A 13,420-nucleotide genomic window follows, 5' to 3' on the forward strand; every position below is an offset into this window, starting at 1 on the left:
CGCTCGCCACACTCACTCACACATTCCCAGGTATTCCTTGGGGGCTTGGAGAACTGTAACGTTTCATCAAGATTTATCCCAGGGCTCCCGCTTTGCATATTGAGAGAAGAGACTGAAACTGAACACAAAACGTCATGACCTCAACAGTAATACTGGCTGAATGAATACATTAGCAGTGTTGTTTACTATGTAGAATGGATTGTTGTTTTAGTTAAATGGAGTGTTTGGTACACAAGTAAAAAAGGGGATGAGTTCTGGAGAAAAGACCTGACCTAACTAAGTCCTATCAGAGAGGCTTTGATTGCCTTTGAAATTGCTATGCCATCTCCCTGTCTTTGCTTTCCATCCTCTACGCCCACTTTGCTAGTTGACTATCCCCATACTATAACATCCGTCCTGGTCATGAAACTCCTTACCTCTTCCTATGCTGTTCATGTCCATGTCCTCTTTCTTTCTTTTTCTTTCCTTTTTCTTCTCCTCGTTTCTTCCTGATCATCCCGTTTTTGAATGTCCTCTCATCACTGACTTCTTTGTCATCCCAGCATTTCTATATGCTTGATCTTAAAAAAAAAATGGATTCTTGACAATGTTTTGATTTAAGCTGTTGCATTTCATCCATAGTGGTTTGCCAATACTAAAGCATGTTAGAGTACCTGTTTTTAAAGAACATGTTGAATGTCTCTGTGTGTGTGTGTTCCCTACATATTAAAGCCCCACCCTTCTCATGATAGCCTGCTTACATATTTCCCCTATATGATCGGGTAGTCCATAGTCCCTCCACACTGGCTCTGCACTGTTCGATCCAAGTTATTACCTCAGATCAATTTATCATAATGGAAAGCTTGTCCTACAGCCGCATTGCCAATCTACCCTCGGTTAAATGCTGTTAAATTCAGTCAAGTAGATTTCCATCCAAATGAAAAACAGCTGAAGAAGCTGGCTTTCAGTGCTAGCAGTCTGACCCACTAGCGCAGACGTATGTGTGGTCACCGTGGGTGTTCTGCCATCAGCCCAGAAAGTTGTGCTGGTCTCGATCCAGTTCAGTGTCTCAGGAGTAATACCTTTTAGAAAACAGCCTCGAGACTCAACTGTGTTTCCTGAAAAAACGCAACGTCGAGGGCTTGAATGAGGGTGGACAAGCAGTCACCCCTGTAGTCAGGACGGACAAGCTTGTCAGGGGAAGGAAAATTGCAATCCTGCAGAGCAGTGTGAAGGAGAGGCCGTGTGCTGCACTGGGCCGCCCCTCACATACATCACTCTCTCCCATCTGTGGTGTGCAGAGGCCGAGGAGCTTTATCAAAAGAGAGTCCTGACAATCACCGGGATCTGTGTGGCTCTGCTGGTAGTGGGCATCGTCTGTGTGGTCGCCTACTGCAAAACCAAGTGAGTACAAAGCCACGTACGTTCCTATTCTTTAGAAAACGCAACAGGAATTTGGATTAGAATGCACAGCAAGGGTGTTTCGCTTTGTAGATTCTCGAATCCTATTTTTGCGTAGTTTCTCAATCTATCAAAGCGGACATTGTAATTGGCCAGAAATATTAGCTTTTCTTTTTTTGGTGTTCTGATGCTTCTTTCCTTGCGTTTGGTAGAGAATAAAGTGTACGAGCTGGCTGGCGTATTGTGGACATGTTGTTGAATGGAATGCCATCCCTGCTTTGTGTCTGGTGAAATGACGGCGCCTCACTGTAGTCTGCCCCCCAGGAAACAGAAGAAGAAGATGCACAATCACCTGCGACAGAACATGTGCGTGGATCACCTCAACCGCAACCTGGCCAACGGACCCAATCACCCTGGCCCCGGCCCCGAGGAGATACCCATGGTCGACGTGAGTGGCCCACTGTGATACACTGCTAGCGGGACACACCGCCAAAGGTCCTCCGTGGCCATGAATCAGTTTCTACCCTGGCAAGGTTGACACGTTTTGTCCTTCTGTCTGCTCCGCAGTATATCTCCAAGAACATCCCGGCCACGGAGCGCATCATCCAGCACGGAGCAGCGGTGTCGTTTCCTGGCAGCCGAGCGTCTTCCAGATCCCACAACTCGTCCACTCATGCCCATTCCTCCACACAGAGGTGCGTTCCTGCCTGTCCACCCATGCCAGCTGGGACCCAACACCCCCCCCCCCCCCCCCCCCCCGCCCCCGAACATCACGAAAGCAAGCATGGCTCAAAGACGGCTCGAAGACCATAGTTTCAACGACCATAGAAACTAATTGAGAGTGTATAAACGATATACACTAAGTGAGAGTGTATAAACGATTGTCCACTCACTCTCTCTGTCATTTAATAGTGTCTAGTTGCAACTACGATTTTAGGACACAAACCCTTGGCTTGATTTGGCCCAGTAGCCCATAGGGGTGTTGTTGTAGATCTATCAACTCACAGGCCATGAAACCCACTGATTCTGTTACAGATACCAGCCTTACCTTATCACACACAGCTGGTCACAGAGGCCTGCCTCCATTCACCACCCCCCATGGTTATATATCAGGTAACCTTCTTCCAAGAAGTCCATTTTGCACCTGATATACTCTCACCTCTCGGGCTTACCCCTTCAAGGCTTTCCAGCTCCCTCTTCTTGGCTTTCTGCTGCTGCACTCTTCCAGGCCTTCTGCTTTCCTTCTTCCAGGCTTTTTTTTGGGGCTCTTTCAGTGCTTCGGGTTGCTGGGATAACTAAGCCAATATTATCTCCCAGTGTAACATAAAACTGGGAAAGCGACCTGCTTTTACATGGCACTTTTAGATGGTTTCCACCCCCGCTCCTCGACTCAGTCTCATGGTCTCTCCTTCTGCCTGTTTCCCTGTACTTCAGACACGAGGAGCGAACATGGAGCTTGGAGCGGACAGACAGCATCATGTCAGACTCTCCGGGCATGATGTCGTCCTCCGTGGGGACCAGTAAATGCAGCAGTCCTGCGTGCATGGAGGCGCGGGCCAGGCGGGCTGCACACTGTGGCTACTCAGAGCCCCACCGGGGCAGCCTGCAGTACGGAGACTCTTTTGACTCCTTGGGGGACTCTCCACACAGTGAAAGGTGGGAACAGCGCCCTCTTGCTGCGGCTTTGCTCACACATTGTAGCAACCTTTTCTTTTCTTTTCTTTCTAAGGCTTGCCAAACACAATGCTAGTTTCCACTTGCCTCATTCATTCACTCATTTGTTCGTTCATTTTGTCAAGACTGTTTGGATTTACTGCAACTCTGAATTGCATTTGAATGTTTTAAACACACAGACACTTTTAAAGTAACACTATGCAACAATTTGACACTTTTTGAGGTGTGGTTTTATAGGCAACTAGTTTTGATACCATCCTCAAATTCATTTTGATAGCATATGGTCATGTGAAGGACAGATAAACACCTGTGTCTTTCCCACTAGCCATCCAGGATATGCCCTATGTAGTTCTGTGTGGCTGGTACACCCTGCAAAAATGGAAGAAAAGCTTTCAAAAGCATGACATTGCCAGCTATACTGCCAAAAGACACCAGTTAATATGTTGGCAAGCTTCTATCAGCTTCAACTGGGCTGTTGGTGGTGTTTGCAAGATTTTTGCATACCATTTAGGTAGTTAGCTTGCTAGTTTTGGAACAGAACTCTGTATTGCTTCTTTGAAGCACAGCTACGCACACATTGTAGAGGGGAGAATGGGTTTGTGTCTCCTACTCTGTTGTGGTGGTTATGCAGTGCTGTGGTTTTGTTTTCAAAGAACACCACAAGCACTGAGCCATAGCAAAACAAAACATGTGACACTTTATACCGCCTGGGCTTCATTAATTTAGCAAGAGCTGAACAACACATAATCTCATGGGGGGAACCGGCTCTCCTGTGAGCCCAGGGGGGGCTGGGGGAGTTCTGGCTCGTGTCTGATCCTCAGTCCTGCAACTGATTGAGCTGTACTGGGATGTCACTATCTGGTCTTGAACACTTGCTCACTTCACTCTTGTTTCATCTTTGACCAGTGTCTGCAAAAACTCAAACTCATTACTTACTGGCCACTCACCATAGGATAAAAAGTCATCTGAGTCAAGTTTCATCTGATTTAGGATGCAGTCCGCAGAGAGAAGGAGGGAAAATGATTGGCTTCCATGAGGAAGTGTAGCTTGACATAAGCTAAGCTAACAGGGAGGCGCTACGAGTAGTAAGCACAGGCGCCCATCTGCTAGTGTGTGGTAATTACAGTGTTACACTTGTCCATAGTGGACTCTTTAACAGTGGCCCCATTCATTACAGCAGTGCTCCGGTAATGTAGTTTTGCCATTGAGCTATTCAGAGCACCATGTCCTAATGTGCATAGTGCAGCTCTCCTGTTGCCATATATCACTGTGTGAGTAGAGAGACTGGGGGAGGGAGGCCGGTGCACATCAATCAGCAAACACTGGAGGCATGGGACTTCATAATCTTAAGCATATGCATCCATCTACTGAAAAAATGTGCGCCTCGGTTCAGAGTTAGATGTTTATTCCCAGTGCACATGACTTTGTTGTTGACATTATTGGGTGTGGGTTGCGTGCGGTGAGAAGTCTCTCCTACGCTTATGTAAGAGTTGAGTTAAGTCTCTTGTTAATTACCGTGGTTGTTTTTTTCTTTCTTTATCCTCACTGTCCCACTGTCCCCCCCGCCACGCAGGTATGTGTCCGCCCTCACCACGCCGGCCCACCTCTCGCCCGTGGACTTCCATTACTCACTGCCCCCGCAGGTGCCTACCTTCCAGATCACCTCCCCTAACGCCAACCACGCCATGTCCCTGCCCCCCGCCGCGCACACTCCCTACCCGCTGGAGGACGACCAGATGCTGCTGCGGCGCTACCAGGTGCCCCTGCACGACGCCCAGCGCCAGGACACCTACCGGCAGCAGCGGCGCACCTACCTGAACGACAGCATGGGCAGCCTGCCGTCCAGCCCGTACCAGCTGGCCGAGGACGACGATTACGAGACCACGCAGGAGTACCTCTCCTCTCTGGAGCAACCAAAGAGAAGCGTGGCTGGCGGCGGGGGAGGCAGCGGTGGAGGTCATGGCGGTCATGGGGGTCATGGGGGTCATGGCGGTCATAGCGGTCATGGCGGTCATGGCGGTCATGGCGGCAGCAGACGCTGGCGGAGATCCAGACTGAATGGCCACGTGTCGCCGCCCGGCTACGAGATGCCGCGGGACATCGGCTCGCGCAGCTGCCTGTCGGACAGCGAATCGGAGGAGGAGGAGGGCGAGAGCACGCCCTTCCTCAGTATGCAGAACATGAACGCGGAGCCCTCCACCATCTACAGACCGGCCGACAGTCGGACTTCACACACGTCAGGCCGGCACGGTGGTCGTGGGAACGCACAGACCAGACAGACACACTCGCGGTCCAAAGCAGACAATGTGCCCCACTAAAGAGGAAAAAACCAACCTATCAACAAGAAATCAATATACTATAGACCTGCACCTATAAGAAATATTTTTATTTTATATAACTGACAGATATTCTAAACAAATGAAATATTTATTTTCATTTTAGCAAAAGTTGTCTACTAGTTAACAGCAAAGACTTTTTTATAGGGAAAACTCTATTTATATGTACACTTTGATTTACAGCATAAAAAAGACGTGCCAATTTTTTCACAACTTAAAAAATAGAGTAATATTGTGGTGCCTTTTGCTGTATGCCGATACCCGAGGGCCAGTGGAGTTTTTTGTAGCCTTTCTTATATGGACGCCTCATTTTTTTATACACATTTATTCTTTTCTTTTCTCTGTTTGGCCTCTGTCCTGTCCTTTCCTTTTCAGGTTCTGTTCTTTTTGGAGCAAACCCCCATCTGAACTGTGACATTGCCCCTATTGTCATCTTTCATGCAATATAAATCACTTAAACATAAGGTGTATGTTTACATAAATATAATTCACATAATTGTTTATATTATTATTATTATTATTATTATTATTATTATTATTATTAGCTTTTCAAACAGGAGTCCTGACAAATGCAAAGAGGGACCTTTGACTTTTTCTGCAAACTGAAGGGCAGGGTGCATGTGTGTGTTTCTTCAAATGTCTTATCCCGAACAAACCCATGCTGTTCCGCTGGCCACCAGTGCGGGCCCTGGAGGGCACCAGGTGGCGCACTGACGTGGGTCACGGCGCGGAGCGAGAGGGAGCATTGGTTCACGGATGTGAGGATGGTGCTGCTGCTAGTGCCATGGGTTTGGCGTGCGGTCGGCCGATGTGCAGTTTGAGCTGTCCTGTCCCGATCTGCCCAACTCCCCCCCCCCCCCCCCCCCCCCCCCCCCAAAGACCAAGCTTCTGTCCTTCTACCTCAGAAGGATTCGTTAAACTTTGTGGCTGTGGTTAATTCAAGGCAAAGGATGTTATATTTGTCAGAAGGCCATGGTGTAACGGTAATTCACAAAGCAAAAAACAAAAAAAAGAATGCATTCCATCAACCACACCTCATCTTTCAGTCAACACCATATCCTCTCATGCTTCCATTTCTTTTTCTGTGACTGACGTAGGGAAGCAAACTCAGTGTCTCAGGAGCTCTCTCCCATACCAACACACAGACTGACAGACACGCACAGATACATGCCCAAAGATTCACACACACACAGACATACACCCTGCACGCTTCGAACCCTTTGGAAACATTTCGTTTATCTAACCCAGTGTCTCACGAATAGAGCGTGTTCTCTTTACATAAAACCTTGTCCCGTTCCCCTCAGAGAGTTCAAGGGAGACAGACACTAAAGACGAAGGAGATTCATTTACACAATCAAGAGGACTCGACAAATAACTTGAGGGGTCAAGAAAAGCCAGAATATGCTGCCTTTATATTTAGCCTTGTCAGATGATAATGTCTAGAAAAACACTAGTGTGGTGTTTATAAACTGTGATTTCCTGACTTGGCTTTATGTTTTGTCCAAAGTACACACCAATTGACACAGTTCATATATTATTATTATTATTATTATTATTATTATTATTTGCTTTTGCGTTGTGCATTGATTCATGTTATTTCATTTAGGTTGTCTAAACTCCAAACAACCTCACCTATACTTTCATTGGTTGATGAAATGAACAAACTGACACATCACTCCACTTCGTCTTTCACACATTTTATTGTCAGATGGCCTCCAGCTATGAGAGGGAAAAAAAAGCGTAATGCCATTATCCAGCCTCCAGTGTGGAAAAAGAAATATGAATAAAGATGAACTATTTCATTGGAAAAAGTGTACTAATAACCTACATTGGCATATTTTTAGTTACTTGCTGTGAGAGGAGGGAGCTGATGTTATAGAAAACTATCAAGTACATCACAATTAAACAAATAAAAAAAACAAGGTCATATGTTTAGAAGAAAAGCAGCCATTTTGAAAAAACTAGATTTTCAATAGAGTACCGTTTTGTGACAATACAGTGGCACGGGCATATTTTAGTCTAGAAAGGGTTTCCACTCACCGCTCGCATCCCTGTGTCTGTTCCCCTTACATGGCATTTAGACTCTTATTTGTATATTTGGGAAATGCAAAAAAGGAAGACTGTGCTTCTCTAGTTAGTTTCAATGTGATCCCTCCACCCTCCCAAGCCCAAATAGAGTTTGAACAGTTATGTCCTGCCAGTTTCTGTTAGACTGTTTCTTTTTGGATTTCCTCCTCGCTTGAAATGTTTGAACACCCCCCCCCCCCCCCCCCTCCCCCCCACCCCCACCCCTTCTGCATGTCCTTGTGGTCAAGGTTAGATGGGTGCATGGTAAAAGCAGCAGACATTTTTTCGAGTCAGTGAAAGTGTGTTTTATTTAACATTCAGCAATAAAAAAAGAACCCCACCCCTCCCCCACCCATGTCCATTCTTGGAATATGCTAGAGAAAAAAAAAAAGAAGAAAATGCAAGATTGTCATAGATTGTAAAATAAAAAAAAATAATGAAAAAGAACCCATCTGTTCTTATGGCAAAATAAATCTTTATTCGTATAATTTTAAACGAATGTGGTCGCATCTGTGCAAGGACATGCTGTGTGTTCAAATATGTCCATTCAGATGGGCACTTTCATACTGGAACTGGTGGGGTCTATAAAAAGGCACTTGTATGAATTGTCTGCCCTTGCCATTTGACCTGGCCACTGTGAGACAGTCAAGTCTGCAAATGTTGGAGAGTGCAATCAATCACCACGGTTACCATGAGGAAAATCTCCATCTGGCCCAAGCATTGCAGGCTTAGATGTCAGCTTGACCATACCAGCACTATAACACAAGTGAGTACTATAAGCGCTCAAATGTTAGTTTAGTCCCACTGCCTCCAAGGTCTAATGGAGGCTCAGATCATTGCATTTGAAGTAAGATAAGACTCATATCCAAGATGAAGTTGAACTATTATGCAGCACATTATTTTGTCTTTCCCTCCCTGTGTATATATATGTGTGTGTGTGTGTGTGCGTGTGTGTGTGTGTATGTGTGGTAGTTCTAGAGACTTAGAGATGTGGTTCACACCCCCATGTGTAAGGGGAATGTATGTTAATGTCAGATGGATCAGTTTTCAAGCAATGTGTTAAATGTGTGTGCAATACACCACCTCTAGTTAGTATATTTAGATGATGACATTGTCTGAGTAATGGTAAGACACGTAAGCATTTACACAGTGTGCAGTACCTGTGTGTGTGTGTGTGTGTGTGTGTGTGTGTTTGTGTGTGTGTGAGCAAGAGAGACAGAGAAATAGATGTGTCCATGGGAGGTCATGTTAGTGTGTATTGGGGGCCATGTTTTTTAAAAGCCGCCAAAGGGAGTTATTAGCCTGCTTCACACATCCAGGGCTCCAGCTGCACAGGCTGGGGCCTCGGTGTCAGGCAATTCCTCCCGACCTGTGAGACGTTTCCAAGACATTCATCTGGGTTCCATCACCACCAGACACATGTCTTTCCCCCGATGACCCCTGATCAACTATCAGTTTTTATGTGTTTTTGTTCTTTCTGGTCAACGCTGACATGCTTAAACCTGAAACATATGCTTCACAATGTTTTAGTTTAGTTGCCAAACAAAAAAGCTTGAACAAAACCAGTCTATGACAGCTCTCCTACTTAACATAGATGGTGTGCATGCAACAACCTGCATGGGGTGTATTAGTCAATTACCTCAGGAGAGGTCTTTTCCTTTTTACCTAGCCATGCACATTGCAGTGAATTCTACTGCTCCATAGAGTGAATCTTAGTAATAGTCATTTCAGTGTGGGAAGTGCTCCTTAGGAATATGTTTTCCAGTTATGTATGCAAATTGTCATTGTCTGGAGACAAACCTCTCGACACTCACGGTCGGCCCAGTTGTGGTGCAAGAAGTACTAACGGATGTCTCCGATACAAAGCTTGTTTTCCATTTTTTAATCTGCATTAAAAAAAAAGATTTAATACGACCTCAGAGTCATAGGGATTGTTTTTCTTCTTTTGCAAACCCAACAGGATTTACCACAAGTTGCCAATGGCCCTTTAATGCTCACCACAAAAGAACACTGATTTGCATGATGCCAACTACACAAGCACGTAGTTGCATGTTCTAAGCCTGATGATGACACACTCTCAATCATAGATTTGTCGTTTATTGTAATTGAGTTGATAATGTAATTGAAAAAATGATCTACCCAAGCATGTAGCACATGTTTTGGGAAATGCTAACCGCTGGTTTGAGGAGTTTGTTCAACTGCCAGTTGAGTGTGAGAAGTAAAGAAAGATTAGTTACCCTCATGAGAGTTCTCACATGCAGCATTTCGGTTGGAATTCATCAATTCACATCAATTTTGGACATCTGATTCATGCTTTGCTACAAGGTCACATGAACTCTCACAGCAGGCCTTGGGCCAGTTACTCTTTTGGAAAAAAGGAGGGGAAAAAAAACGAAAGAAAAGAAGAGAAAAGCTGTTTCCCTAAAAAGCAGAAAAAATCCAACCCACGCTCCAAAGCGTGCGTGTCACGCCAGAAGACACTTCGCCTCAGGCCAAGCCTGTGATAAGATCTATAATGTATCTGTTTTTCTCCAGTCATGGGTGCAACAATGTAGCAAATATGTTCATGCTGTTCAAAGTATGATCAACCTGCATACCATGATGGAGGAGGCAGGACACGCACACGCTGTTTGTTTGGTTTTTATGGGGTCTCTGCAGGTCTGTCCGATCAGTCTTGATAGAACAAACACACAAACTGAGAAATTCGGACATTTTTACGACTCGTAAATACAAATGCATCCAACTGTTGTTAACCGTAGACAGTTGTATGACATCGGAGAGAGCTGAGATCTGAGAGCCAAATCAGTTCCTCTGTGAAACTAGGCTCGATCTGTGACGATCACTTCTCATCATAGGAATACACTCAGACGTTACGCTTAAGTAAAACACAGCATATTGAACAAGCTCCTACAACATAAGATGACATGGATTGAGCTATCTACCAGCAGTGAATCAACACTTGTAGACAGGCACCAGGCTACACAGTTGTGTATTTCAGTCCTCCAAACTGAAATACAGATTTGTGTGTGGCGCAAAACTTCCGACACCAACCAAATGTACTTTCTCATACAGCATACACACCCTGCATGCGTGTGCATGTTCGCTACATTCATATCAATAACTGATAGAAGAAGGGAGGGAACACACACACACACACACACTATCCAGGCAAATCTAGCTTGCATTCTAGACCATCTCAGTACAAATTCCTTTTAACATCATTTAACACTGCACCCCTTTTCAGCACACCCCTGCACAACTGAGAGCTGATTTCCAACATGGCTAATTCAGAACTTTTGCTTCACGTGGCGTTTTTTTTTTTTTTGTTCCATAGAGAGTATTATCTCACGGGGGAGGGTGGTTTGTGTTGAAACAACCAGAGCGTTTCAAAGTGAAGCGTTTTTTTTTCTTGGCCTGCATAGCACTGCGCAAACCAGGTGTGACCGTGAGACGAGAGACGGCTAACAGCCATGCTTCAGAGATTCACACAACAGCGTGCTGCAGCGGAGCACACACTGCCATTAACTACAAGCCCAGCGAAAACACCGCACATGTGTTTGAACTGCACACCCTCATTAGAACAACCTTTACCGCACAGGTAGATGCAGGACCTATAGCCTAGAAGTGTCAGACACTCTGCACTCTGCAACAATGCAAAACGTTGATCAAAGACAGGAACACGATCTCCCACTGATCGGCTCCCGAGGCCCCACACATCAAGCCATGTGAATGAACTACACGGTGTTTGTCCATGTCTTTGTGTAGGGCGCGTTAGGCCGGATGAGTGGTGTTAGGAGCTGTCATGTCTATAGTATTGACCTTCTAACCAGGCAAGGCCCTTCCCATGTATGCCTGCTTAGTCCTGTTCCTCCTGAACATTGCACTGCTTGATCAGATCTGTTCATGGGTGTGCTGCATGTTACTGTGGCAGAGAAGCGCAATCACTCTCCTGCTCATGATGAATGAGCAGTGGGCTGTGGACAGCCGGGGCGTGCCAGTGTGTGCGTGCCACTGTCGCTGATCTGCGGTGTCATAGCTATGAGGCAGTCTGTCACACCTAAACACAAAGTGCATGTTGTGTAAGAGAGGAGTTTTGCCTTGTGGTGGTTTGTTCTTGTCAGGATGGGGGCAGAAAATGAGTCAATGTTTTGAAACTTGTGTGAATGTACATGTATGTGCCACTAGATGGCAATACTATTTGAAATGTTAGTTCAAATGAATCCTCAACAGCAAAAACACATTTACATTTTTTTTTTTTTACTGAAACTGCTTACACACGTTTTCTGAAACTAGGCCCATTTTTTTTTTTATTGTACACACAATTCACAAAACTGCACACTCAAAACTCAAAACGCAAAACACCGCGGACCGCCTGAAAAATGAAATAGTGCATTCAAAACACAATAATCCCTTTTCAAAATCTAACTTTTGTGTCAAATGGTAAACACAACTATTTATATAGTTAGACTTCCAGTCATTAACTACACACCAGGGTGATACATCTAACACACTCACGTCTTTGTTAGCCTTTTGCAGGTAAAGTGTTACAGTGCACTTCATAGAGAACTCTGACAAACTGGTTACAGACTGAATATCTAAATACACATATTTCAGCACTACACCTGTGACTGTTTTTCTACAGTCATTTTCTACAGAGAAACAGAGACTGAAATTGCAACTGAAATTGAAAACCGGTCGCATTACGACCATCATACCAATATGACTTCCTTCGTCAGCGTTTCATTGAATTGGGCCCACCACACCTCCAGAAGGCATCCCAGACCCACCCCCCTCCATACTCACAACGGGTTAGGATACCAGTCAATACCAGGGACAACAACAGATACACCTCGACAAGATTTCACATGAAATCTCAGTGTCTGAGTGATGCACTGCCTAATTATCGAAACATCAATCTCATTATGCTATGGCATGTCAAGGCTGCCTGGGGTAAGGGATGGGAAGGTTGTGGGGTAACCCCTCAGAGAATAAAACTGGGTAGGTAAGGGGAGGAATTAGGAATTAATAAAATTGGATATGAACCCTGATCACCTTAGCAGGTATCACCTTAGCATCACCACAGCAGGCCTCTTCACGTAATACAGGTCCATTTTTATGTCCCCAAGTAGTCTGTGAGTGCCTCAGTCATAATCTATATGACTTGCTTTATCAGCAGCCTCAGACAACTCCTTTAAAGCTCCTTCGAGGGGCCGTCCTCCAAAACCAAAATCCAACAGAAGGGTTGTGGTTGATTTAGTGTGGTTGACTTGCCAACAAAGTCTCTAACACCTATCTCCACTGGTCTTGCCAATGTTATTCCCTCGCTTTTGGCTACCAGTTCTGCATACTTGAGCTCCTTCCTTTCAAAGGGTTCAATTGAATCTTCAAAGGGAATTATTAACTCAATAAAGATAAACAATGTGCTCTCACTCAGAATACAACACCATGTCTGGTCTCATAGCAGTCACAATACAATACACTGTGGACCTCGAAGTTCAGAGTACTCAGCCCAATCCCACGCTTGGCGTCGTTGGCCAGTACTGTTTGTACATGCCTACCAGCTATCCACTTTTCTGCCCCTCTCACAGAAAAGAAATGCTCCTGTCCCTGTCATTAACCGACAAAGAGTTAACCTCAACTTGTTTATCCTCAAACAAACACGCCAACGGTTTTCAAACCTGATTATACCTCCACATGTAGCAACCCTGGGTCATGCTAGTTTTATACCCAGACAGAATATGTTTTAATGAGCCAACACGCATACACAACTTGCAGCTTCTATCTCCACCCACACACTGACTAAGGTCCTGCCGAGGACATCATAAGTGGCTCCAACAAAGAATTGAATGCGGTTAACTTCCATAGCCCACAATTCTCTCCAGCTGATCTTCTTCTTCTCAACATCATGCCAGTTCCTCCATTGCCCTTGCTTTGCCTAAGAAAGCTGTGCTGCTCATCTAGTT

The 13,420-nt window shown here is 45.2% G+C and overlaps 1 protein-coding gene across 8 annotated transcripts in view; it reads left to right on the forward strand.

Annotated features, from left to right (window-relative positions):
* nrg2a (neuregulin 2a) overlaps positions 1–7,201 on the forward strand; it is a 68,176-nt gene extending 60,975 nt beyond the window's left edge. For 4 of the 8 annotated variants that reach the window (XM_031572598.2, XM_031572589.2, XM_031572588.2 and 1 more), the window contains 6 exons: positions 1,281–1,383; positions 1,693–1,828; positions 1,948–2,075; positions 2,416–2,493; positions 2,815–3,036; positions 4,628–7,201. In XM_031572598.2, coding sequence (XP_031428458.1) covers positions 1,281–1,383; positions 1,693–1,828; positions 1,948–2,075; positions 2,416–2,493; positions 2,815–3,036; positions 4,628–5,372 — 1,412 coding nt within the window. In that variant the 3' untranslated portion in view covers positions 5,373–7,201. The remainder of the gene's footprint in view (positions 1–1,280; positions 1,384–1,692; positions 1,829–1,947; positions 2,076–2,415; positions 2,494–2,814; positions 3,037–4,627) is intronic. The other 4 variants (XM_031572591.2, XM_031572590.2, XM_031572594.2 and 1 more) reach the window with 3 other exon arrangements.
* The last annotated feature ends 6,219 nt before the right edge of the window (positions 7,202–13,420 follow it).

This window comes from Clupea harengus, chromosome 8 (assembly GCF_900700415.2).
Source record: "Clupea harengus chromosome 8, Ch_v2.0.2, whole genome shotgun sequence".
Lineage (NCBI taxonomy): Eukaryota > Metazoa > Chordata > Actinopteri > Clupeiformes > Clupeidae > Clupea > Clupea harengus.